This window comes from Tetrao urogallus (assembly GCF_951394365.1).
Source record: "Tetrao urogallus genome assembly, chromosome: 2".
NCBI classification, from domain to species: Eukaryota; Metazoa; Chordata; class Aves; order Galliformes; family Phasianidae; genus Tetrao; species Tetrao urogallus.
This window is the reverse complement of record NC_136814.1, coordinates 44625381-44651579: the sequence shown is the minus strand read 5'-3', so window position 1 is coordinate 44651579 and position 26199 is coordinate 44625381. Positions and strand designations below refer to the sequence as shown.

At 37.8% G+C, this 26199-nt stretch overlaps 1 protein-coding gene across 1 annotated transcript; it reads right to left on the bottom strand.

Annotated features, from left to right (window-relative positions):
* Positions 1 to 21414, bottom strand: LOC306958539 (plasminogen-like; the record flags this gene model as incomplete). Its single annotated transcript, XM_079550082.1, has 19 exons — positions 1 to 162; positions 1183 to 1328; positions 2427 to 2533; positions 4274 to 4414; positions 5335 to 5409; positions 6306 to 6423; positions 8375 to 8468; positions 9161 to 9309; positions 10285 to 10478; positions 12174 to 12333; positions 12887 to 13014; positions 13863 to 14025; positions 15245 to 15363; positions 15491 to 15620; positions 16123 to 16286; positions 17176 to 17290; positions 18572 to 18678; positions 19767 to 19902; positions 21366 to 21414. The coding sequence occupies 19 exons, from the start codon at positions 21412 to 21414 to the stop codon at positions 1 to 3; spliced, it is 2457 nt and encodes an 818-aa protein (XP_079406208.1).
* Between the last annotated feature and the right edge of the window lie 4785 nt (positions 21415 to 26199).

Genomic DNA, 26199 nt, shown 5'->3' with positions numbered 1-26199 from the left:
TCAGTGGGTAACCATTACATTCTTGATCCAAGACAGAAAGCTAGGAATTTGGACAAAACCAGTGGGCTTTGATGGCTGGGTACAGTCCAGTCCCCAAGAAGTGACTCCATATTGGACAAATCTATCTTTTCTTTGGCAGACTAGAGGTCCTCCAACTTCAGCCTAGGGATGAGAAAAGAGAATAAGGTAACTCCTCTAGTAAAGGCACTTGACATGCAAACAACAAAATACTGTCAGGAATAACACTGTGGTAACTCTTGAAGGCCTCAGAATATAACTGAGGTGAGGGCTGTAGAAAGAGTTTTCTTCTCCTTTTTTTAACAAAAATTTGAAGAGGATTTTTTTTTTTTTTTCCAAGCACACAGTCATTTGCTTGAAGAAGAGAGATCCAAGTACAAATCATGGGTGTAGGAATATCCCCAGATCAGCATGAGACTGGCTATGCAGCAAAAGGAAGTACTTAGTTTTCTCCGTTCTCTAGCCTACTTGATTTCAGACAAAATGAATATAATGGTTATGTTTCTTAAAACCCAGGCAAGGCAGCATACGAATACGTATGCTTAGTGATTTGTGTATATATCAATGAATTCACCATCCAAACTCTTGAATGTAGCATTTGTAGTGGCACTGACTACCTGCTCAGACAGATCAGCGTTTGACTGCTGACTGCCTCCAAATAATCATCAGCTTTGTTTTGAAAAATACCCAATACAATATCCTCCATAAAGAAAATCACATTTGAAGTCTTATATTAAGCTTGTGAAAATCTGAAAACTGGGAACACTTTGAACATTAGATCAGGGAATAAAATAAAGAAGTGATATGATAAAAATGAATGTCAAGTGGGAACCAGAAACATTCACTGGTTTCCCTCTGCCTCTACAAACAAAGGAAAGTCCAAATGGCATATCCCAGGGTTACTTTCTGCTGGTATGGAATATTCACAATGCTGGGCTACTAGTACGTACGGGATACATCAGGATACGCTTTGTGGAGGAAGAAGAAATTACCCTACACAATTTTGCAGTTGTTCTGTTTGACAGAGTAAGGGAAGAAAGATGCTACGTATGCCTCAGTCCTCACATTTCATGCAGAGACCTTGAACAGATGAAGCTACTTCTGAGCATTGAAAACAAAAATTTACATTCGACCTGCTCACACTCAGAGCTAAATTATTCTTACCTCGCAGTGATGTACTCTTACAAAAGTGAATCCACCACAAAATTCAAGGTTATCTATGCTTCCATTGAAAAATCCAGGACGATAGCACATTCTGTTCTCAAGTATGGGGAATTCAATGTCTTTTAATCTTTTGCCTGTATCAGTACCTTTGAGAATGACCAAGAAAATAGAACAGTTATGAATAGCAACCTAGGCACTGTGACAGTGCAGTGAGGCCTGAGCAATGAAAGAGCTAGGATCAGTCCCAAGCTTGGTCGTAGGTACTTCAGGATGCTGGAGACTCGCTAAAGGTTTTACATTTTTAGTAATTAGTTCATTCCTCTCAACAACCAGCTTGTAAAGTGTTACAAAATAAAGACAGATGCTTAGTATGCAGAACAATCACATTTATTTTAGGCTTTCATTATGGTGTGGTAGCTATGGCTTATGTCAAGGGAAACAGCTTGGATTTACTCTGAGGCTTGAAAGAATTCAAATTATTTTAATGTAGTGTTTACCAGATTGGAGAAACAGTTGAATTTTCCTAGAATACGCTGTATTTAGGTATGGGGCTCTGGCTCTGTTCCTCTTTTCAATAACTAGTTTCATGATATGGCAGGACCCTCTTTCTGCTATAGCTTAAATGTTACAATGGCCTGTTGAAAACTAGACTGTACCCTTCTCTTGTGGCAGTGATCAATAAAATGAACGTAAGAAGCTGCTGCCACCGTGTGGCACGATAAACAAGAAAACCCTGTCTGCACTGAAGAAAAGTGTTATTGGTAATGCTGATGAACCACGCCACCGATAGAGTGATTATTGCTAGGCACTATTTTCATAGCAGCTTTAGAGCTAAGTGACACAAGAAGGAGAAAGAAGCATTGCAACCTGTGTGAAAGATTATTATGGTGAAACACAGAAACCTGTTCTGCTGAGATTTTTTTCTCTTTTAATTTTATGAACGCATGCACTAAGAAACTTCTGTTTTTTAATTTTACAGGTGAAGTATTGCTAAGGTGCTGCCTGGCACATGAGGTGGGAAAGGCATTCCTCACATGTTCAGAGAGGCAAAATGTGTGTACGTGGTGAGAAAGAAATAGAATAACGTTGCCTGGTAATTTCTGACTTAGTTAAGCCTTCTGCAAAAATTTTTTTTTCTTTTTTCTTTTTTTTTTTTTTTTTTTTTCAGATCACAAAAGTATATGTATTTTAGGAAAAGATTTGAGAATCCCCTTTGATTTTCAGTCCCACTGAATATGCTTTACCTTTTGTTTTTGCAAAGGCAGTTAGAAAGCATACAGAGTTTCTTTCCATCATCAGACTTGTTTCAGGCAGACAAACTGGTTTTACACGGTCAGTAATTGTTATAGGACTGGAAAACAAACCAACAAAAAACAGATACTTAGACAAATGATCATCCAGTCTTCAAACTCAGTAAGCTCTGCAAGAAAGTGGAGAGATGGGGAAAGGTAAAGAAGATGATGATACTTTGAAACTATACAGACGATTATAAAATGGTGTCTGATCAGCTCCTGAAAAAAAAGTTACCTACCAGCAATTGAAAGTCTCTGAGATACATCTGTGGGCAAGGACACAATGTGAGCGTATTTGCAGCACAGTGCTAGAGAGCTGATCGCAAGTTACTCAGTCAGAGTTAAAAGAACATGCACAATCTTAAGCCCAACAGTGACAGTTCTTGCAGGTGCAGTGATCCTGATTTCTCAGATCCTCTTTAACTCAGAGGCTGTGAACATTTCCAGGGACTTCGTAAGAAGTGGAATGAACGATAAGGGATTAAATAAGGAGACATAGATAAAGTTACAGAAAAATCTTTTTTCTGGTTACATGGCTGATGCAACTTTGGATCTCACACACTGTCAAACACCCTACTTCCTTCAAAAAATAAATACGAAAATAAAACTCTTCCTTATCATAGCATAGTGCCTCAAAGCTTCAACATTGGAATAAAGCTTGACAAGGAATGGACAGGGACCTGGGAAAGTTATTCAGGGAATGAAGACATTGTATATGGAGGTCTTTGCTTTAGGCTGTTCAGTCCCTCAGCAACTCTCAGACAAAGTCGTCTGAAGATAGAAAATGATGGATCACTATCCAGACACATTTGTTATTTATGGCATGCAGGAAGTGTTCAGGTGATGATTATCGATGCAAAACTGATGATAGTGCTATAGCATGCATAAGTGCACAGAGCATGCAATCAAAGAAGGAATGGACAAATTAGTCACAAGCAATAGCAAATTAAAAAACTGATGAAGCACAAGATCTTTATACTCAATTGAAATTAGTGGGATTGTCATTAACTGAGAAACAGAGAGTCTGAGTTGAAATTTAAGTGAAAGTAACTGTTCTACGTTCATTAAAACTGAAAATATTATGGTGGATGTTTTAAAAAGAAAAGTCCTCTCAGGTCAAACACAAAGTTTTCATGCTCTTCAACTTAAGTGGTGAGCAGAAGATCAAGAGGAAAACTGATGAGTAAGAAGAAAATGTATGGGATCATTCCTAAAGGAAAAAATAAAATTGAAATAAATGCACGGATTTCAGAGCAGACTGCTCAGATGTCTAAGAAAGACACAAATGTGGACTTCAGGAATTGACAATTATGCACGTGAATTTTTCCTGTATATCAAGCTTATGATGCTTATGAAACATGCATGTGGCCTGGCCTACAGCACTGGCAGGGAAATTGGACATTTCCACTTGCTCCCTGAAGAAGTCCTGGTGCCTCTTAGCCAAAACTTCAACTGGTTCTCAAAGCTCAGAAGGAAAATCCTCCAAGCAGAAGATCCTCCAGGCAGAATTCTACTTGGATTTATTTCTATACTTTCTGTTTCAGTGGAGCTCCAGTCAGCAGGTGCTAAGTGGAACTCCCCATGGTGCTAAGTGGAAATCCCTCCTTTCCTGAGATTCTTTGCTAAGCTGTGTAGGGAGCTCACACATGTTCTGCCAGTGAGGTCTTTCAGCAGGAGAGATGCTAGCATTTGCCATTGAGCAGATCCCTAAGATAATATACTCTCACACAAATCCGGGCTAAAATAATTCATGACTTCAGAATAAAGGAGAGAATGGAAAGCTTTGCTTGAAACAGTACCTGTTCAGCTTTAGCAGAGCAATGTCTGCTCCACTGGGTTCCTTCAGTGATTTGTGAACGCTTCGGATTTGCAGGGATGGCTCTTCTGCATTTAGGTTCTGTATTCCAAGAAAGATCCTGTAGGAAGAGGGCTCTACTGACCTGGAAGAAATGACAGTGGCAATGTTACACATCTATACATGTATTCAGGAATGTCACTCATAAAATTTCCTGATTTCTTCAGAGAATTGCAATTTACAAGATGGCTGACTATTAGTAGTGGGGGTTGCTGTGGCCCAGGTACAAGAACTTGCACTTTGCTTTGTTGAACCTCATGAAGTTCTTCCAGGCACACTGATCAAGCCTGTGCCGGTCTCTCTGGATGATACCATCACAGATGTTTTTCAGTGTACTTTGGAAAGGGCAGATGGAGGAAGTAGCCTCTGTTTTGCTCTCCATGTTTTTTTAATGTAAGTGGCAGAAAAGTCTACTTGCTGGCAATAAAAGACAAGAAGTAAGGTGTTGCTTGGGATGATATAGCAAACAGCAGGAAATTTCTTAAGGAAGTCCTCTTTCTACTCTATCCAGCCTCAAAGAGATTCATTTCTCCTTAAACTACCAAAGAATGATGGTGAGAGGAAGGTGATGAAGCAGTTAAATCACACCTTCTAAAAGTAGTAAACACAAAGAAAAAAAGAACTGGATCCCTCCATACTGGAGTGTGAAAACAAGAATGACATGCAATTATGTCAATGCAATGACATTAACTGCACCGTCAGAAAATCCTTACATCTCAGAAGAAGAATTTAGGAAGAGCCACTTCATCTTTCTCAGCCATCAGTCATCAATGTTATAAAAGCTTTAACTTAGAAAGTGATTCCCCAAGACACACAGTTGCTTACTTCAGACGTTAGAGATACTGCTTGCTTGCTTTAACTTGGAGCTATAGTGCAGATGCAGCACAGGCCAAGCAACCATCCCTCAAGATCAACAAGTGCCCAATCAGTTACATTTTGTGCCTCTGATTGATTTTCTCATCCAGCTGCAAGAAATACCTATCCCTCATTCTAGTTGATACTTACTCTTGCAAGCATTGAGCTGCAGTAAGGACCCACTGTGGATGTATCAGAGTGCCAGCACAATGATGCATGTTGGTACTAGAACAGAGAATACAATAACCTTATTAATCTAAGACCGCACAGTCAATTTGATACCACCTGTGCTGTGTGCAGTGGGAAAAACTAGCAAACAAACAATATGCCCCACATTCAAATATTTTACTGTTCAGAGATTGCCTTATGTGAACTGCAAGAGAATGTTTCTTTTGACAGGCCACTCTTGCTTTCAGGAATTTATTAAAAGTAATTAGCATTTCTTAACAATTTCACATGTGACGTGCTGGGTTTATCCTGAGAAGCAATTAAGAAAATGCTACATCCTATTTATTTGTAGGATTACCTTGGACTAGATCATTGCATGGATCTTGCTATAGACTTTTAACTTTTCTTGGGATATTATTTATAATAATGATTGTCAACAATTGTGTAGAAACTTTCACTAGCCTTTCTGTAAGCACTTCTTCATCTCCTGTTCTACCACTCTGTGGTGGTGGAAATGTCATACTACATTTATTTTTGTACAGAGCGGTGATAATCTTCACATGACTTCTAACACAATAGAAATTTAGATTTGAATATTTCTGGGCTTAACTCCCCTCATTGCAGAATGCAATTAACTGTCATTACCTTCTATGAGACTTAGTCCTTCTCCATTTCAGTAAATGTAAGTGTATCTGTAGTTCAAGTTTGCTCTCTAGATATTCAGAAGAAAGTGGGAATTTTTGTGCCAAAGACCCAACAGAAACTTTCTGTGAACATTATGCCCCCCCAAAAAAGAAAGAAAAAAGTTAATTTTATATGTTAAGGTATTTTATATAGAAACCAAACCTAGTCTCCAGAATCATATACATTATTTTGTACCAATCCCTTTCTAATGCTATTCCTTGTGAAACCCTGGTGTTCATGGATGGTGATACAGTCTGGAGTATCATTACCTTGTCCTGAGACTGACATGCCAAGGCCAAGACCCTGGAGATGCGTCACACATGCTGTGTTGCTCACAGGTCCGCTCACTTCTCATTGAGAATTTTCCACAGTCATGCTCAGAAGAAGCTACAATGTTAAAAAAAAAAAAAAAAAAAAAAAGCTACAATGAAGAATTTTGGTTTACTTCTGTAATGCCAATCACAGTGTAATCTGATGGAAAGAGAAAGAGATCAGGCTTCTTATATCTTCTTTGGATTTTCACTGTTTATGTTGGTTTGGATTGCATTATCTGGAACATTTCAACATGGTGCTAATACATGATATTTGACCTGACAAGAAATCAAGTTCCCTGACAAAAATTATCAGCTGCATCAAAGATTTAGGTATGGTCAGATAACATAAGTAAAACTACAATGAGTCCTACCTAAATAGAAAAATTTTAGTAGGAAGTTGAAGGGAAGAGAGAGCTAAATGAAGTAAGTTTATTGGCCAGGTTAATTCAATACAATAAGAATTCCTAAATTCTTCTAAACTTTACAGGCTACACTCTGACTGGGTTCAAACCAATCACTGAATTATAAAAGAAATTCACTCTCTGTCCCCTTGTCACAAAATTTTCCGATTTTGCTCTCACACTTCTAATTCTGTTTCCTGTTAATCCAATAGATTGAGCTTGGATTCTCCTTAAGGAGCCAAGTAACGCCTTCCTGAGCTACATGCTTATATGGATGTGAAATGTTATGAGACAATTAGTAATCAAAGGCAACAGACTGTAAGACTGACATTTTAATTTAAAAATCTAGTATCCCACAGTTCTTTTGATAAGAAATCGGATTTCAGAAGTGAAGTTCCATCACAGCAATTCCAGGGAGCAGTTTGTTTATAAGATGTGGTACCTATTGTTTGTGTAACATTTTGTAATCTTTTATCTGTGCAGCTCTTAGGTCTGGTTGGCAAAATTGATGTGCATAATTGTAACTTATCACTGCTTAGATGAATACACTAGATGGCCAGCTTGACAAATATTACATACTTGTAATGGAGTGATCAGTCTTCACTATTATGCATTGCTACACAGTCAGAGTAGAGTCCTGGCCTCTAGAGTTACAGTAGTACAAATAATACATGAGATGAAGAAGAAATAGACTTTCCATATCCCCAACATATATATATATATATATATATATATATATATATATACACACACACAAACACTTATGCATACGTATTTATCTTTATATTTATACATATGTATGGATTCATTACATATATACACATGTATGGGTGTGTACATATATATGTGTATATAGGTATATAGATACACAAACATCTGTCAAAATTCAGGCAAAGATGGGAAGAGCGAAGCAAGTGAGTTGCCTTTGTGACCTAAGTAGCATTATCAGTACACCAGAGCTATTACTGACATCAATTCCTAGGGCACCACAAAAATTAAGACATCTTTTGCTGCTGAATTTTCTGCAGACACTACAGCTGCTCAGTGTAATAAATAGAAAGACTGAATTAAGGAAATCTGCATAAAATATCTTGGACCAAATTCACTCCCTACCCCAAAAGAAAAGCAATCTGTGTAGGGACAAATTATTTTTACATCCAGGTCAGAAGAAAATTTATGTCAGCGGATTATGAAAATGATTTTTGTTTAATCTCTGGTTCTCCAAACTAACAGAAATGTTATTAGCCATTTCTCAAGGCACTAGTCTTGCCACAAAGTGCGTGGTAAAACTAGCATGCATATCAAGGAAATCCTCACCTTTGTTTGAGGACTCCTGGGAAAAAAGACATCTTTTCACAGCTTCATTAGGTATTTAAAATTCATGTAGCAGCCCTAAGTGCTCAGCTTCTCTGATAATAAAGAACGCATGAATCTATGAATCTATGAAATCTTATTGAGGATTCTCAACACCAGGTTATCTAAACGGCTGAATATTAGAGACATCTGGTTTGGTCTAACTGCCCTACATTGAAATCTAAAGTTACTACCTACTCCAGCTGTTTGTAGCTAAATTTAAAACTTTTTGTAATTGCCATGAACAGAGAAGTCTTTAAGGATAATTACAGCAGCGCGGGATTTCACAGTACTCCCATATTTTTTCTGGATCTGTTGTGAAGCACCAAAGACCATTTATATCTCCATCAGGATTCCTGCAGTACTGTAACAATTACAAAAACAAAGAATGAAGACTGCAAATGTTAGCCACTTTATGAAGAAGTCTATAAGTGCATGTTTTCTAAAGATATTAACCTGAAACTTTGAACTATGTTCCCCAATCACTTCCTCACTGCATGTTAAACACTTTGTAAACAAAATTCCTCTAAACAAATCCACCCTCTCAACAAAATTCATTATTTTCTGTATATCAAAACCAACTGTAAAATTAGACAAATATGATAACGCAGCTATCGTTTTCTGAATCCATCAGGAGTCAGCCTAACTCTAGTGCTTTTTAAATTAAGTTTGACATAGGATGACTAAGTGTTTTGAAATAAGGCGTTTACTATTGCCCTAATACTTCTTCCACTGAAATTAGTGAGAGCAAATTAGGTTAGTCCTGAGAGTTTGCCACAAGCCTGCTCAGCTGGTGACAGACAACAAAAATCTTTGCTCTGGTGCTTGCAAAAATAAGGGAAGTCCTTATCAGCTCTATGTTGTACATCTACGCTTGAAATACCAACATCTTAAGTACTATAACATGCATCTTTCCCTCTTCACCACTGCTATGGGCATGGGTTATCAGCATAATGATTTGCAAGTACACTTAGGCTCAACGTGAAATGTTTGCTGAGGAGTCATGGAGAAGGGAGTCAATGTTCAACAATTCCAGTAGCAGTAGAAGATGTTTACATTTTTATCCAGGCCTGCTCTTGGATGAGTCAGAGGAGTGAAATATTTGTGGCTATGAGGGCTCTGAGAACTCCACTCTTGACAAGTTCTGCCATTTCCAGTTTTTGCTACTGTGCCACGGTAGTCTTTACCATTGCCGTTAATGCAGTCTGTGAAAAAAGGGAAAAGGAGATGATTGTTATCTACTGAATGTATATGTGCTGGTGCTGCGGAAAGCAGAACTAAGCCAGATTAAGTACTTTTAGGACTTCCTCATTCTCTACTGTCTTTAGCAGAAAGGGTTGTGATCTCTTGCCTGTCAAGATGTTCTCTTGGACACATAGAGTAAATGAACTGCAAAACAATATATTCAAGGAACTGCAGGCTGACATTTTTCTGAAGCATATTGTAATATCTGAAGACTGTAAGATCCCGGTTAAACTAAAATTAGGAAGCACCTTTGATGAGAAAATCATCTTTAAGAGTTAGCAGCCCATTACACTGAGAAAGCAATTGTTGTCTCCAAGAAAGTTGCTTCAGATAGTTCCTTCTTCTGTGTGTAAGAGTACACAGTGCCTTTTAGAAATGAATCTTTTATCCAGCCCTGTCACCTTCCTTTGCAACACAATTATTCAGTGGAGCTCTCAGAAGCATTCAGAAAAGTGAATGACCAACATAGGCTATTAATTAAGGAAGCAATAAGGAAGGATAGAGCAGAAGCCTACTTCTGTTGGTGTACACATTTTGAAAAACACAAACACAAACACAGTTGCCTATGACCAATACAAGAGGATTAGAACAACCTCCTAAAAACAATAAAGCGAGGCACAAACAAAATTCCCTGAAAATTTATTATCGTTGTATTTCAATAGCACACAGCTACAGAAACACTAGAAATGTTGTCTATTTTCATTCATTCTCCTAAACAAAGATGATATCTCCTAGAATGCACTGTAAAATGATACAGGTTGCAAGATATACTCTGGTTAAGGAGAATTTGCTGCAAAATTCAGCAACACAGTTGTGACTGTTGGAGGACAGATGTGCCTGTTTTGTTGTAGCACTACTCAAGAATAATTGTGTTAGATTGCCGTTTGTTTGATCCATAGACTGTAGAGGAGGTGACAGCTAATGCCAGCTGTTACCAGATGTCATGGGGGGGATATTCAGGCCAACAGTTTGTGCCATTGTTGCAGGGGGGTCGTTTGGCGTGGCTTCCTCAGTTTGATCATCACATCTCTCGAGACTGCAGTACTCCCATGGAACGCTGGGGTCTGTGGTGAAACACCATGGGCGGCTATCACCATCTGGATTTCTACAGTAGTTCTCCCTCAAATCCCTGCAAAAATAAGTACAAATATTCATGCTGCATAAGACTGAAATTAATCACAGGAACGCCTTTCCAAAAAGCTATCTACTACACAGAGATTAACACATTTTTAAATTCTTTTACTTATTGCCAGATATATTGTTACCACCAAAAACATCTATGACTGAGATAAAATTGGAGTTAAATTCTGGCTGCAATATGTTTATATGCTGAGTAGCTAAATAAATGGCAGCTATGACAATGAATTTATTTCAAAGTACATATATATGAGCATACATGATCATGTGAATGTGCAAATTAGCTATAAATATGCTGGAAGATTTTTCTTTTTTTAATGTCAAAGGGTTCTTTCTCAAATGAAGAAGAATAGAAATTGAATACTCATGCAAATTATTACTATTATTATTAACTTTGTTTAATAATAAACAAACACATGGTAATTCAGGGAGTGCACAGTATTTGCTGGGGTGAATGAAACTGGAATTCTTCTCTCCGGCAAGTTGCAGAGTTGCAATATTTTCCCATCCCCAAAAAACTGAAATACTTAAAAAAAAAATAAATTCCAGAACACACTGATTCCACATTTTCACAGCTGCTTTTCAATTATTTAAAATGTCTGTGAAAAACAGTGTCTCCTCTGAGGATGTTTCAGTTTCACTATGTAAGTACTTTCGATGACAAAAAAATATGGCTGAAAAAAGTAGAATGGCATCACAAAAAAAAAAAAAAAAAAAAAAAAAAAAAAAAAAAAGAAGGAAGAAATTTTTTAAAAGTAGTAACCTTCCTGCCCATCATAGAATCATAGGAGTTGGAAAGGACTTCTGGAGATCATCAGGTCCAGACCCCTGCTAAAGCAGGCTACATAAGAAAGCATCTATGAAGGTTTTGAATATCTCCATAGAAGAAGACTCCACAGCCTCTCTGGTCATAGTGTTTCAGTCCTTGTTTTTCTTCGTGTTTGTATGGAACTTCCTATGATTGGGCTTGTGCCCATTGCCCCTTGTTCTGTCAATTGGGCACCACCAAAAGGAGCCTGGCCCCAGACATTTGGCTCCCATCTATACTCGTGATCCATCAAGCAATTATGGGTATCATAGCAATTCTCTTGTTTTTGCGTGCTTATATAACCGGCACATTAGTAATTATGGTTAGTTCTCTAAGCTGTTGCTAATCCAGTATTTCTATTCTGGAGAAGAAAGTAAACAAGTCAAGTGAGAAAATTCAGGGAATTCAATTAGGGATGTCCAGTTCCAACCACAAAGAAAGTTTCAAATAGTATCTCTAACCACGATGTTCTTGTCCGTGTGTTTTGCAACATACATGCTCTGTTCTCCCCAGGTAAAACAAGTAGAAAACAAGTACTGCAGAGCTCTCAAATTCTTAAATAAAATGCATATTTCAGCAGATGCCTAAACTCTGGATACAAGCCTCTCAGATTTGGTTACACCAGTTCAGATTTATGAATAAAAGAACACAACTTTATTTTAATAAGAATTTAAATAACAGGAAAATAACAGGTTTAGAAACATGAGGCTAATAGGAAATATTTTCTGAATCTTGGTAAAATTACAGTGAAAGAAACTATCTTTTATAGATACAGTCCCTATCAGTGTTTTAAAGCATAGATGTTCTGAGATAACAAAATCGGTCTCATTTTCAGCACTGGTCACTGTCGGATAGAGAAAAAAAGTGAGATAAACATACGCATTTGGGAATTTTTCTGGGGTCTTTCCATGGTCATGTGGAGACTTGGAGCTCCAGGCTTGGCATTTCCGTCCTGATACAGTGATGGAAGTTGTGCCACGATAATTCAGGCCTTTGCCTTGATAGCACTCCTCTGGCAAGACTACCTGTGTAGACACATCTGCAGCAGAAAACAGAAACAGATCTCTTGCGTCATGATTTTATGATTGTATTGAGTAGGCACAAGAAAACATTGAATTTGTAAGAGAAGAAAAAGGATGGACTCATTTTTGCAGTGGACTTCCTACGAGAGCACGTTAGCCAGTGTGAAAAACAGAAGGGCATTTCCAAAGTTATTTAGAACTTTCATAGATTATCCTCATACATCAGATGCTGACCAGTGGAGGGTGCATTCCTCTGTTTCATTTTGGCATTTGTGGAAATGATTGAGTTGAAAATGAAAACTCCTCAAAGGTGAGAGATCTTAGTGATTTTGTCTCTATTTCTAGAATACAGATTATGTTAAATTTCTGACCTCCTCTTATCCTTTTAATTGAACAATTTCCTTGTTGTTTTCTCTGCTTAAATCAATGGGTACCTCACAGGAGATTTTGTTACAATTGGACCTTGGAAGCCACTGTCCCCTCTTTTACTATTTTTTTTTTTTTTCCGCAATGAGAAGCAAGGAGTGTGTCTCTGCTTTGATGTCCTTAAGTGCACTCCACTACTCATACCAGCACTTTGTTCTATCCCATCACACTGGGGAACTGCACAGTATTCCCACCGGACACTGCTGTTGATGGTGTAGCACCAAGGCCTCTTCTCTCCATTAGGGTTTCTACAGTAGTTTTCCTCTAAACCCCTGAAACAGAAACATTCACTTTAAATAACTCACTGGAGTAAAAAACAGTTATGTACAAGACTGTTCACAATTGGTGCATGCAGAAGTCAGTGATTATATTCATTCTTTTTACAGGTACATTACCTCATTCACCACTATTCCTAGCTAGTCAACAGCCATTGAATTTATAGTCTAAATGATGATGTCCTATGAAGAGTTTCTATGATGCTTACACTTTCTCCTCTTTTCTTGAGACCAGGAAAGGGCAGTAATAGCTGACTTTAAAATGCAAGCCATTAGTGCACCTGACTCCCTACTGCAAGAACAAGGCAAGGCTGGATGTCACATGGTGCAAGGAGCTCTTTGCTCTCAACAGCCATCTGCAGTGACGATGGACAGGGTTTTGCATGCCCAGAAAATCTCACAGGATCCATTTCACAACCTACTGGTCCCAAAGAGGAAGACAGCTAAAAGCCTGGCTGGTTCCAGCTACCTGAGCCCATTGATAATGCTCTTCAGACCCAGCTTCACTGACCTCAGAGTACAGGGAAGTATTAGAGCATCTTGAGCCTTGGAGCATTGCTTTTCAGAAGCGTAGCACATCAAAAGTGTGTCAAAGAACACAACCAGGGGTTTTGTTAATGTAAAACCAGTAAATACTTACAACTGCAGTGGGATGAGAAGGAATGCAAGTATAGGTGACATAAGTACATGAGAATTAAGTTGGTTAAAAAAAAAGGAGTGCAGAAAAAAAAAAAATGAAGGGCAAGGCCTGAATAGCAGTAGTGAGAGGTGATAAAAAGAGAGAAAACAGCTTAAGGGAAAACCACGCTCTTGCGTATTTGCTAGAATGAGGAGGCTCAGCATACTTGCAGGGGTATCTATCAGGAATCCAGCCATGTTTGTGAGGAAACTGTGTGTTCCAATGCTGGCAGGTGTTTCCTGATGCAGTGATGGCTATCCTGCCTCGGTAGTCATCTCCGTTCCCTGAAATACACTGGGAGCCCAGGCCAGAGGTTGGTGGATGCACAGCTGTAACAGGATTTAAAAAAAACAAAAGTGAAGAACAGAAAAATTGCAGCTAGACAATGCTTTCAACTATATTAAAAAAAAAAAAAAATCTATGCTTTCTACTATGGTAACATGCAAATTTTTCTTTCAGCAGAGATTACGCTGGTGAAAAGCCATGGTAAATCAAAAGCACGCACTTTCACTAGCAGTCAGGCTGCCTAATGGTTGCCCTGTGTCTGCCCCTTTACAACAGTCACTAATGAGGTTACTTCAGAGGTACAGCTCTGGAGTCAGTGGATTGGGATTGTGAGACAGAAGAAAGAGTGGGAGAAAATGAATTGGCTTGGCATATGAGGAACATCAAAATAAAAGCAGTGAATAGAACCACAGAACCTGAAGAGGGTAAAAGAAAAGGAAACATATTTATATTACATATCCATTGTATAGGTAATTCCCAGAGCAGAAAAAATGGGACTCAAATGATGGGTCTGTTCTTTAAACTCAAAGTTTTAAGCACAAAATGGAGAGGCTATGGTATCTTTCACAACTTCATCATACCTGTAATTGTGATTGCTGAAATGAACTATGAAACAAATGCTGCTGCTTACAGCACTGGCAAGAGCAGATGCTAAGAAAGCAAGCTCTACTTATACAAACACAAAGTATTTTCTCAAAGTGCAGTCTACTTCTAATAATGGCAGTGCTAATATCATTATTTAGTACCTTGGAAATGTCCAGAACTAGTGTGTTCTTCTTCATGGTCAAGTTAGCTAACAATTGAATTAAGTTTTCTCCTGAGGCCTGAACTTGTTTCTCAGGACTTATCCCTCTCTTGGAAAGAGGCAGTTCTACCTCTGTGGGTCAGACTCAGATAAAATATCGCAATACAGCCATGGAGGCTAATGTATTTCTCATGACTCTGCCTTCTCAGGTAACTGGAAAAGCAAAGTGATTGAAGAGAGAATGCCCTGCCTTTCAGGTGAATTGGAAAGTATGGTTGTTTAAGAAAATCAGTTTCCATAACACCTCTGGCATTGTGCACCTGCACTCTCAATCACCTTATATATGATTTTATGCAATAGTAGCATAGTGAATGATTCTGCTCATTTCTGTACACTTTCTCATATTCACAAGGACATCCTTAGGATATTCACAACTGTCACCTCTTGTCTTTCCTCTCTCTGCATTATTTTAATTGCAAGAGCTACCCTATGGAGCGATCTCAAGGAGTCAGACTCACTGCAACGAGGAATGTTGCAATATTCCCAGCGCTTAGTGGGGCTCATGGTGAAACACCAGGGCCGAAGTTCACCATCTGGATTACGGCAGTAATTCATCTTCAAGTCCTTCCCTGGAAAGCTGCACATTGAAAATGAAAGATGAGCTTATGAGTTCTTTGTGGATAGCTGTGGCAGTATGATTGCAGGCAGGGTCCCCCAAGCACTGTGGGAATGAGAGGGGCAACACAGCACTGAGAATGACTCACTGTTTCAGGGTATATCCATGCATATGAGGTTCTTGAGCATCCCAGCGCTGACACTCAAGTCCAGACTCTGTTCTGGAAACATTTCCATGATAATCTTCACCATTACACTCCATGCACTCGACTGTAGGATCTATGTAGAATGAAAACAAAGCAAGGTTCACACCAGCCCTTGAACTCTGATCCTCATGAAAGATTACACTGACAGGAAAACAGAAATAATAGAAATTTTTTGTTCTTCTAGAAGGTTTTGCCCTAAAGAATGATTAAAGGAATCCAGAAGACTCGGAATGATAGCCTAGTCAGACGAATCAAGCTTTAGAGATAGATATCATTTGCTGAGAGTGCTTTGTCATGTATTTGCATGTGCTGATTGCACTGGAGTCTTTATATACAACACAGAAATTGGGTTAATCTTTACTCTTGTTAAAATTAAATAAATCAGTAGGGGTAAGAGCAAAACAATACCATCAAATCACTAAAAAAAATAATAATAATAATCCTCTGTATCTTCTAAAATTTCAGCTTGACCTAAAATCATGTTTGAAACCAACCTGCAATAATAAAATAAGAAAAAACAGCAGGAATAATATTATGTCCTTGCTGAAAACCCATTCCCAGAAAAATAAATATACCTTCTCCAGTCTGCATGACCTGCCCCTCACATTCTGGAATGTTACAGTAATCAAATCTGGTAGCAGGATCTGTTGTATAACACCAGGGTCCTCTTATATCCCCATCAGGATTTCTACAGTAGTTTTCCTCCAACTCTGCTCTGGGGTGTGTTTCAGGTGTAAAGCTGTAATAGTATTAAAATTATATTTTAATACAATTCTCTCAGTAGAGCAGAAGGGATATGTCAAACATACTCAGCTCCTTTTGGGCTCTATTCATTCATAGTAGAAATGAGAGAAACATATTCCAAATTCTACTCCATAAATGAAATCTGAAGATCATTTTCTAAACTATCATCAGTAGTAATCTCTTCAAGTAATCTCTTCATAGACCCCAATTGCCAATGATGAGTAAGCATACAGCTTATAAGAACTCTGCAAATCTCAAAGAAATATTATCATCTCTACTACATGAATCCAGCTATCTAATCAACTCATTGCAACCTGGGGTCTGTGATCTATTTTTCCTAAGACACCTACTTGAAAAGTGTAGTATTTCTGGAGGCTAGCAAGCTAGTGCAACTGGATCCAAACTTGCAGAGACTGAAGGAAGTCTTCTGATGAATTTTCCAATAGCAGTCCTCCTGGGAAGACTAAAAGATTTTTAAACTACAAATCTAAGTAAGTGGTTCCAATTTTCATTAGAACATGGGCTGGCAGGGGAGTCAGAGACCTGGAAAGACACCACTGCTCATTGTTTTCACATCTCCAACAGAAGAAAGAAATTCTGGCCTCTGTGTCACCGGTAATAAAACATTCATTCAGTTTTGGTGGAAGAAGCATTTCACCTTCTTAAGATGCACAGTGAGTGGACAAAACTTCTCCAGCTGACAATGCAGCCTTTTCTTATCTAGACCATTACAGTTCTCTGAATCAAAACTAATACAAGAGCTGAAAATTGTCTTAAAATGTCACTTTAATAACTTGCAATATGAAGTTGTTTATGCACGTAAAGTTGGGAAAGCTTGGAAATGATTCAGAACAATATGAAAACAAATATAAATAAGGTCTTACTTTGGATTGTGGGGTGATTTTTCTGCCCATTTCTGGCATGGAATACCTCTCCAAGTTTTGGCTTCTGTTCCTCTGTAGTCCTCCCCAATCCCTCTTTTACATTGTAGAAGGTAAACTGAAATTGAATTGTTTTTTGTTGATTTTTTTTTAATTCAGTAATGCTACAACATTACATCTCTTAAAACTCAGAGTATGCAGATGTAACTTTGAAGTTAATCAATTTAGATATGTTTTGAACCTCTCACACATGTGAACACAGAGATGTGATTCTGTAAGGTATTTAAAAATGCATTAGTTAGAAGTGAATAAGTAACTAGAGAAGAAAATTCTTGAAGCATTTTATGAAGCTAATAAAATCAAATTAGAAAAGAAGATGTAAAAAGTTACAACTACGAATTGCATATTACATTATCATAATACTGGGATATAAAACAAGGTCTTTCACTGACCTCTGGAGATTCCTTGAAATGTATTTTTCATAAGCACATTCATGGCTTAAGTGTCATGCAACTATTCCTTCAAGGGACTACAAATTATAGAGTCATAGAAACATAGAATATCTGAGTTCAGGAAGGTCAGTGGGATAAAATTTGGGATTGGAGACATCAAAAAATAAAATATAAAAAATAAATTGATGTTTCCTCTTTTTATGAAGAGATGAAGGCTCCTGGATACAAAAATCACATCCTCTGGTAAAAACATGAGGACCAAGTATATCTCTTCAGATGTTTCAGAAGTTTAGAAGAGCTTGGACAATGGCAAGTGGTGTAAAGAACAGAAGAAGTTAGGGATGTGTCTTGATTTATGCTAGTTTATGCCAGCGTTACTTTCTTGCTCCCTGTTACAGAATATAATTTGGGTCAAATATTATTTATTAATTTAGAAGAGTTAATTTCAATTTAATATCTAATTACTTATGCATATGTATATTTGGTTTCAATATATATGTTGAAGAATTGTACAGCAGAAACTCCTCTTTTATCCATTTCTAATTTAAAAGACAACAGGTCAATTTTTACTTTTGTAAAAGGTATCAGATTTAAAATGTTGAGGCACTGGCTACAGTCTTCATTTCTACTGATTTCTTCTAAGTAAACACAATAAATACTGAGTGGGAAGAAAAAAGCATGATTTTTGCTTTGTAGTATGTTTATTATGCCTGATCATAGTAACACACAACTACAGGAGATCTGACTGATTCCAGTCCAAGTCATATATAAGAATCCTTGGTGCTAAACGGGGAATTCTCTGGCAGTTCCAAATAAGCTCATAATGGGTTCAAGCTCACCTCGCTGAAACTGTTACCACCTTCAACCATTTTCTCCAGCACTGCAGCAGGGGATGCAGTAAAAATAGACTTAATGTATAAATGTGTAGTGTCATACTATATACATACTTTTCTTTTCATAGAGAACTGCATCTTCGCTGTGGAATACAACTGTTGTTTTGGTATTTTCAGCCAATGTCAAACACTGTAGCTTTTTCTTGGTGAATAGGAAGGCCCTGTTGAGAAGAACATAGCAAACAACCTTTAATTCAGTTCAAATTTTCATATTTTCATTAATTTTCTATAAATTATTATTTTATTAGCACTTCTGATATCCATCTGGCTCTTTCAGAGGCTGTTCTCAATACTTGAGACGCAGACATTTTCTACTGCTTTGAAGTAGCTGGCATTTTCAAGATGTGAGAGTATGTCAGTAAGTTACTGTGTGAGAAGCTAGCTGCAGCATTGGCAAAACACTGCCAATGGCATTCTAGCTGCTTAAGTTAGTACCTTTCCCTACAACGCATTAAAAACATCTCACTCCTCTTTTGTGAAACAAGGCAACATCAGGCTAAACAAATGCAAACAGCCCTTCAGGAAGCATTGTATAAGAGTAGGAACTTGGGCTTTTGTAGAGAAAGACAGATGCATTGCAGATTCACCCTTTAATTGACCTTTTGCTAATTTATGGGTGGAGATAAGCCACAAGGCAAGGGCATAGATGATGCTGTAGTAAGCAGAGCTGCAGGAGCATGAGGATGCTGGTGTGGGAAAAGCTGTAGAGGGAACAGCTGTAGCACCTGGCTCCTAACCCCATCCTGGCTTACCTACAGGTGCAGATTGTGCCTTCAGCTCCTCAGACAGCCCCTATTGTCTGCATAGCCACCAGCTCTGACCTCTGAAGAACAGGGGGTCCTCCCAGGAGGGACTTCGCAGGAGCTGGCACCTGAATGACAGTCCCTTGTGTTCCCTAAGGGCTATGGACTTGCTTTACACAAATGTGTTCATGTACATCTCATGCTAAAGCTCCCACCCTGATTTCTGAGTAGCACATTTCTGAAGAGGATGTGTAGAGCAAAAGGGTTGAAGAAAACTCAGTATTATTTTATTACAACGTTTCTTGTGGAAAATGCGCACCACTTCACTAATGTGTTGAAATGACAAAACAAACAAACAAAAGCATTACTTGTTTGTCTCTTTCATACTTTCTTTTTTTTTCCAGCTACATACTGCAGAGGTTTATTTATTTGTTTGCTCTCTGTCCAAATTTGAGGATGTAAACTTACTTCTAAGCAACAGCAGATTAAGATTCAACAGAAATTACCTGCAATTAAAATTTATTTCAGCATCACATTTCTCTGCACATTCTTTTTCATTATTTGTACTGTAAAACTCCTTATTTCTAGTAAGTATCCAAACACCATCTGTTCTTAAATAATCATCCAGTATGTCTCCTTTCACTACAAGAGAAGAAAAGGAATCAGGCATTAAAAATTGGAATTCTGCAGTTACGAAGATCTGTGACTTTGTGTCCCACTTTTCACACAGTGTTGGCAGGTGAAGTCACCATTTATCTAAAGCTGTCAAAAAGCCAGAGTCAGAGTATGTCAGTCAGAGAATGATGGGAAGTAGTATCAACACTAAAATTTTGGAGAACTGCAAACTGGGAGACTGTGAGATTATGAGCCTATGGGGAAACCACAATCACCACAGTTTCATTGGTTACTGAACAATTCGTCCCCCATATATCTTGCCCTGGAATAAGAAATCTCAATCAATAAAAAGACAGTGTAATCCTTCACAGTGACCACCACTAAGTTTGTTGTAATAGCTTATGCAGGCTTAATAATGAATTTGTCAGGCTACGTCTCTGGTGCAACAGAATATTCCATTATAAATTAGTGAATCAATTAGTGTGATTATATCTGAAAGACACATGTGCATCAGATGTAAATGATGTATTTGCTCATATATTTCGCAATTTGCTCTCAAATATTTTTAATCATAAAGGAATTTGTCACCTAATTAAGTTTTTTCATAACCACAAAGTTTCCATGTTCCATTCCTAATGTTAAGAACAGTTTGTTTCCATACCTAGTATTAGGTTACAGATTTACAGAAGTGATGTGGCTTAGTTATTTCATTTTTCAAGGTAGGTTATTGTTGTCAGGCATGGTAAAGTCAAAACTGCTTTCTCTTAGCCCCAGCATCATTTATACTTGGATAGTTCACACAACTTGCAGATGCTCTTGAAATTCGTATGTTGTCTTTAGTGGAACTCCTAGCTTCTTAAGAAGTTGCTAAAAAAAGAATTCTAGGTTTACTTCTGGAAAAACTAGTTTGTTGAAGATTAAATTTTTACCTACTGCCCCCAAGGGCAGTTTATGCTAAGAATTTGACAAGAGAAAGTGTGATGTCCATGGAATATCAAGGAGATTTTCTTCATTCTCTTTTATTTTTGTTTTAAATATTACTTTAAAAAAAACTTTAAAACTCCTGCCATAATAGATGAAAATCAGGATCACCATGCTTGGCAATGCCTGGCAGTATAAAAAAGCTCCAGAATTTGATCCACAGCTTGCTGAATTAGAGGTACAGCCTCACTGACTGCTGTGGATTTTCTCAGAGGCTTTTGGACTACTTACGGAAGGTGTCTCCATTTCTGGCATGTTGGCAAATGCTGGCCATTTGTTTCCTGTGCAGAAACCAAGCTAGTTGCTCTTTTGGTACCTCCAATAAGCACCAGATAGACCACAGCTCTGACTTTGTTCACCAGCAGCTCTTGCTGTCCAGAAAACCCCAAATCAACCATCATCCATACAAGTGAGGACTCATGGATTTGGTGACCCACTTGCACAACATGAAGCTTTCAAGTGTTTGGCCCCTATCTCACCCACACAAGCAGAAGAAAAAAGACTCTTACCTGAGCTGAGCAAGAGAAGAAGGAGCAAATTGGCTTTAGTAAATCCCATTTTGGCCAGCTGGTGGGTGCTGGAAGTTGTGTCTGTCAGTGCACAAAGTTTTATTGACTTGTACTGGATTGTGGAGGCATCAAACAAACAGTGCAGGTAGATTAAGTTAATGATTCTCCCATACTGTGATCCCTCTTTGCCATACAGTTCATGTTCAAACAACCTTGAATTGGATATTACCAAATCAGATTCAGTCATTTGTATTGGATGCTGGGAAATGTGAAAGCACCCTCTGATTTTGTGGGGCATGTTTTTGTTCTTAGTTTGCTTGGCCTCATTTTACCAAAGCAAAAGTGGAGATCGCAGTGGTGGAAAGTATATGAACTACCTCTAGACACAATTTTATTCTACACAATGCAGTGTATTCTTCCTTAGGCTGCAACAGTATCTTCAGCCTCAGACTTGCATGGTCTTAGAACTACTTAGGATTTACAGTGCTTTGCAAAATACATCCCCATATCAGATCCAGATAATGCTAACCATCTCATTTCCTTCTTGAAGGGAATAAGCTTCCTTCCTGCAGTTGTTTCCCATTTCTGATTTGTGCTTCTTTGTTCTTCATGAATTGGGAAGTATGGTTCACTATGGTACAATGTATAATGTCCATATATTAACCATGTAAAGCTCCTGAAATCTCTAGAAATCTCAGGACTACATAGACCTCAAAGGATTTGCAAGATGCCCCAAACATTTCAGCAACATGTCTACCCCATATGGGGCTCAGCTGAGGCAAATCAGGCAATCAGTGCCTTATGACTTTCAGCTGGTTTACCAAGTTGATAAAGCCTTTAGCTGGGGCTAGCAAGGCAAAGTTAGATGAAATTGGGGTTGTGAGGTTTTATTTATTTATTTATTTTTATTTGTTTATTTTAATGAAGCTATTTCTACTTGTGTTAGAAGAATGATGTTTTGGGAAATGGTATGTGTAACAGCCATGTGGGGATGGGAAGAAACGGGATTAGGGAATCATTCCTCAGTGAAGTAGTTATGGAGGACCTGAAGATTTACAAGTTTGATATATGTGAGAGGTGAGTTAACCAAGAGATGTGTGAGGGCATGATGAACAGGGATACAAACAAAAGCTGAACTTTGCTTGTTTTGCTACCAACACCACTACTTGATTTTCTATCAAATAGTAATTGCTACAGAATGCAGAATTCTGAAGCTGCTCTAGATCTGTAAGCAAGCATAATGGAAAAGCTTTCTCTCTTGAATCTCTCTAGCTTTGATCAATCTAAGACTTAAATGAGACTTTTGTGCCTATTTTCTTTTAAAAGTAAGAAAAGTTACGTCATTGCTCATGAAAGCTGTGCTCTAGTCCTGCTTGGTTTTGTTTGGCATTTTCTATAGAATGTGTTGTTCTGGTAATGTCCAGAAGGGTGCAGTAGATGATTCTTTTTTTGACAAGGTAGGTGAGTCTAAACCAGTACAGGCTGAGAAATGTCAAGCGTTCATTGAGGAACAAATTCCCAAGGGATTTATTATTTCCTTCCTTGTCTTACAGCACTCTTAAGGAAATTTGTCTGATGCAAATAACTTCTTATTTGCTTTCTCAACTTCTTCCTCTACTCCTCCCACCACAGTATATCAATAGACAATGAAAACAGTAGAAGAGGATGATTCAAGACTGAAATTTCAGTTGCTGATGGAAGAAGAGCAGAAAAATGTGTAATAAGATTTAACAGTGCAACCTAGGGAGTGACTTGCAAACATGATTGCTTCCAGCACCACTGTATCACAAACTCTGCACTGACTTTTTATTTTATTTTTTTTAACCTTTACCTCCATAGCTGCATCCCTCTGAGGAGACTGAGACTTCTAAGCCTTCAGCACTAGCCTGGCAGTCAACAAAATGATGGATAACAGGGCATTGATAAGATGATCTTAAATAGCCTCCCAAATACTACAGTAATTTTAATTATTGCACTTCTAAAGAAGTTATTGTATTCTTGTAATTATTGAATGATTATTATATTGTATTATTGAAATTATTGTATTTCTAAAGAAGGTTGAAATAAAAGATTGAAGATTGTTGAAATAAAAGAGACTTAAAGTTGATTGATTTTTAACTTACTAAATAGGTTCAAAAAAACTTCATTTTCTCAAAGCTGCATTCTGCCTACAAAAGACACCATGAAAACATTAAGAACAGAGGTAAAAATAGGATTAGAAAGGATAGTAGGAAAAAAGGCAAGCATAATATTATCACTGAAAAACATAAAGATTAAGATGTAGTGGAAAGTAAAAGCACTTTTTGGGAATAACAACAAAATTTGTGACATCACAGCACAGATTTCAACTACCCTAGAAAACTTAGAATGAGAAGAAAAATTCCCTTAAAAATAAATATGGGTAAAATAAACTAGTGTGTCATGAGCCCTAACTTTGTTTTTAAATCAATTTAGGAAAACAGAGCTATAGAATTGTTCAACAACTGGAAAAAAAAAAAAAAAAAAAAAAAAAAACCACCCACAAACATGGTTTTTAATGCCTAATTGCAGAATACTTTAATCAGGCTTTGAGCTTGGAGAAAGAAACAGATTGGCTCACGCTTGTTTGTTCTAAATCTTCACTGGGAAAATTGTGCAGCTCTGCTGCACTGGCTTGGAGTGTGTATTTTTCTTTTGATGAACAGAAGACCATTAATCAAAGAGGTGCTTCAAACTACCAGTTCAGTGAAGTATATAAGTGGCATAGAAATATTTCTTCTGGTTGCAGAGGGCTCTTAGAAAGGCTATGTGTATTCTCTAAATTGATTCCTTGTGTAGGAAGTTTAGGAACAGAAAAGAAAATGACTTCATTTCCCAACAAGTGAGTGAGAAATCAAATGTTTCTTGTCAAGGAGAGGCCCTTCTGTGAGGAACAATGGAAGAATTTATCTGAGACCTGGCTCTTTATACTTGCCTGTCACAACCTTTATGAAGCATGGATAAGTTGTCATTTTCCCATCAGATGCAAATTCCTTTCAAAGAACCAGTTCCTAAAGTACTTCATAATATTTGTAAGTACTTTTCTAACCCCTAGTTATTCTTTCCTGGTAAAGACACGTTGATAGGAGCAACAAGTGAGAACTCAACTACAAGAAGCCACAGAGTATGTAATGAGTGGTCAGTACAGCTAAATGTTTAGTGGCCAATTTTGGTTTGTTTTGTTTTTCAGTGTTATACTCTGTATTTTCTGGGTCTGGCCACAACATTCTCAGTTTCAGGCTGATTTCCAAGGGGAGTGAATGCAGTGTCCTCTAAATTTCATTAATGGTTTTTTGCTTCTGCCCTAATGTGTCAGTACACAAAAATTAATCAAGGAGACTGTTAGTGCACTGTTTAGATATGCTAAGCTCAGAGCAGGACCTCGCTCCATTCCTCCAGTACATGTGAAAAGCATTTTTATTAGTTTTGCTACCTTTATTTTGGTAAGGTTATAATTTACTTGTTCTAGTTGATACTTCCTTATTTATTTATCTATTTATCTATTTATCTATTTATTTTTTTCATAGAGGATGCTTGTGATGATGACTATTATTAACATTAGAGCCTCCTGAAACCAGGGGCAAAACATTAAAGTCTCAGCCCTGAAGAGTGTACTCCATAAGGAGGCAAGCAAGAGGTGAAGAAATGAAATGTCATGGACGAGGCAGTAGCATGGTCAGAGATTCATACGCTCTGCTTACTGGGCTAACTGATGGGTGTAGGGCATCACACTAAACAGCCTGTTGCTTGCATTTGTAAGTAGTTGTGAGAATGGAGGTGAGAAGGTAAGCAGCTTGACTTCCCTGCCTGGGGAAATGAGTCTGCTTCATGTGCACCTGGAGCTCAGGACTATTTCTGACACAGCTACGTGTTAACACCTGCCCCATTTATGATGTCTCCTGAACAAAATATTATAGCAAGTTTCTTTTTTATAAAACAGAGACAGCGTGCTTCACTGTTCCTCTTTTGTGACATAAAGAAAACACTAAGTGCTAAGCCTAATCATTTTACCAGGCTGTAAGTCACATAAGGGTCAAAATTGATAGGTATTTATTTAGATCATATAAATGACACTTGAGGCCTGATTCAGACACCTGAAAAATGACTTCAGATTGTTTGTTACAGCAACACCTTGTTCATTCTAAGTTAAACAGCTCTGCAAATCAAATAAAACTTGCTGGGAAGCCATGTGGGGTAGGCTGCAGAAAACAAAAGAAGGATTACAAAAAAGTGTGGGTTGATTTGTGTAGAGATAATGTTAAAGCAATACAGATTAAGAACCTTCAAATACAGGCATATGAATATATGTCTATTATAACATATGTATATTTTACATAGTGATTATCACAAAGAAATATTAGATAGTCAGTTCATCATAAATATGGAGGATAAGGCAGTCAGTATGGATTTAAAGATACAAGAGAAATTTTAAGATCGTGGTTAGAAAAAAATCTGTTTGACACTGAAGAAAAAACAAAGCACTGGAATTGTGCCTGAGGAATTTGTGGGATTTCCACGACTGGAAGTTTCAAGAACAGGTTTGATAAATAGCCACCAGATGTTCCAAATTAGAATGTTCCTAGCATGCTGTGGTTGAACAAGGTAACCCTTTTTGCTGTCCGTTTCTTCAAAGCTTTTGCACTTGCCCTCTGCCTCTCCTCCACTAGCGTCTCCTCACAACTTGTAGACATAAAAAGAGGAACTGTAACTGCAGGATTCCACAGCAATTTCCAGCTTTACAAATTCAAGATCTTGCTGCCACCATCCCTGCTAACCACCCTCGCTTTTCCCACATGCTATGCGCAGTTGGCAGGCT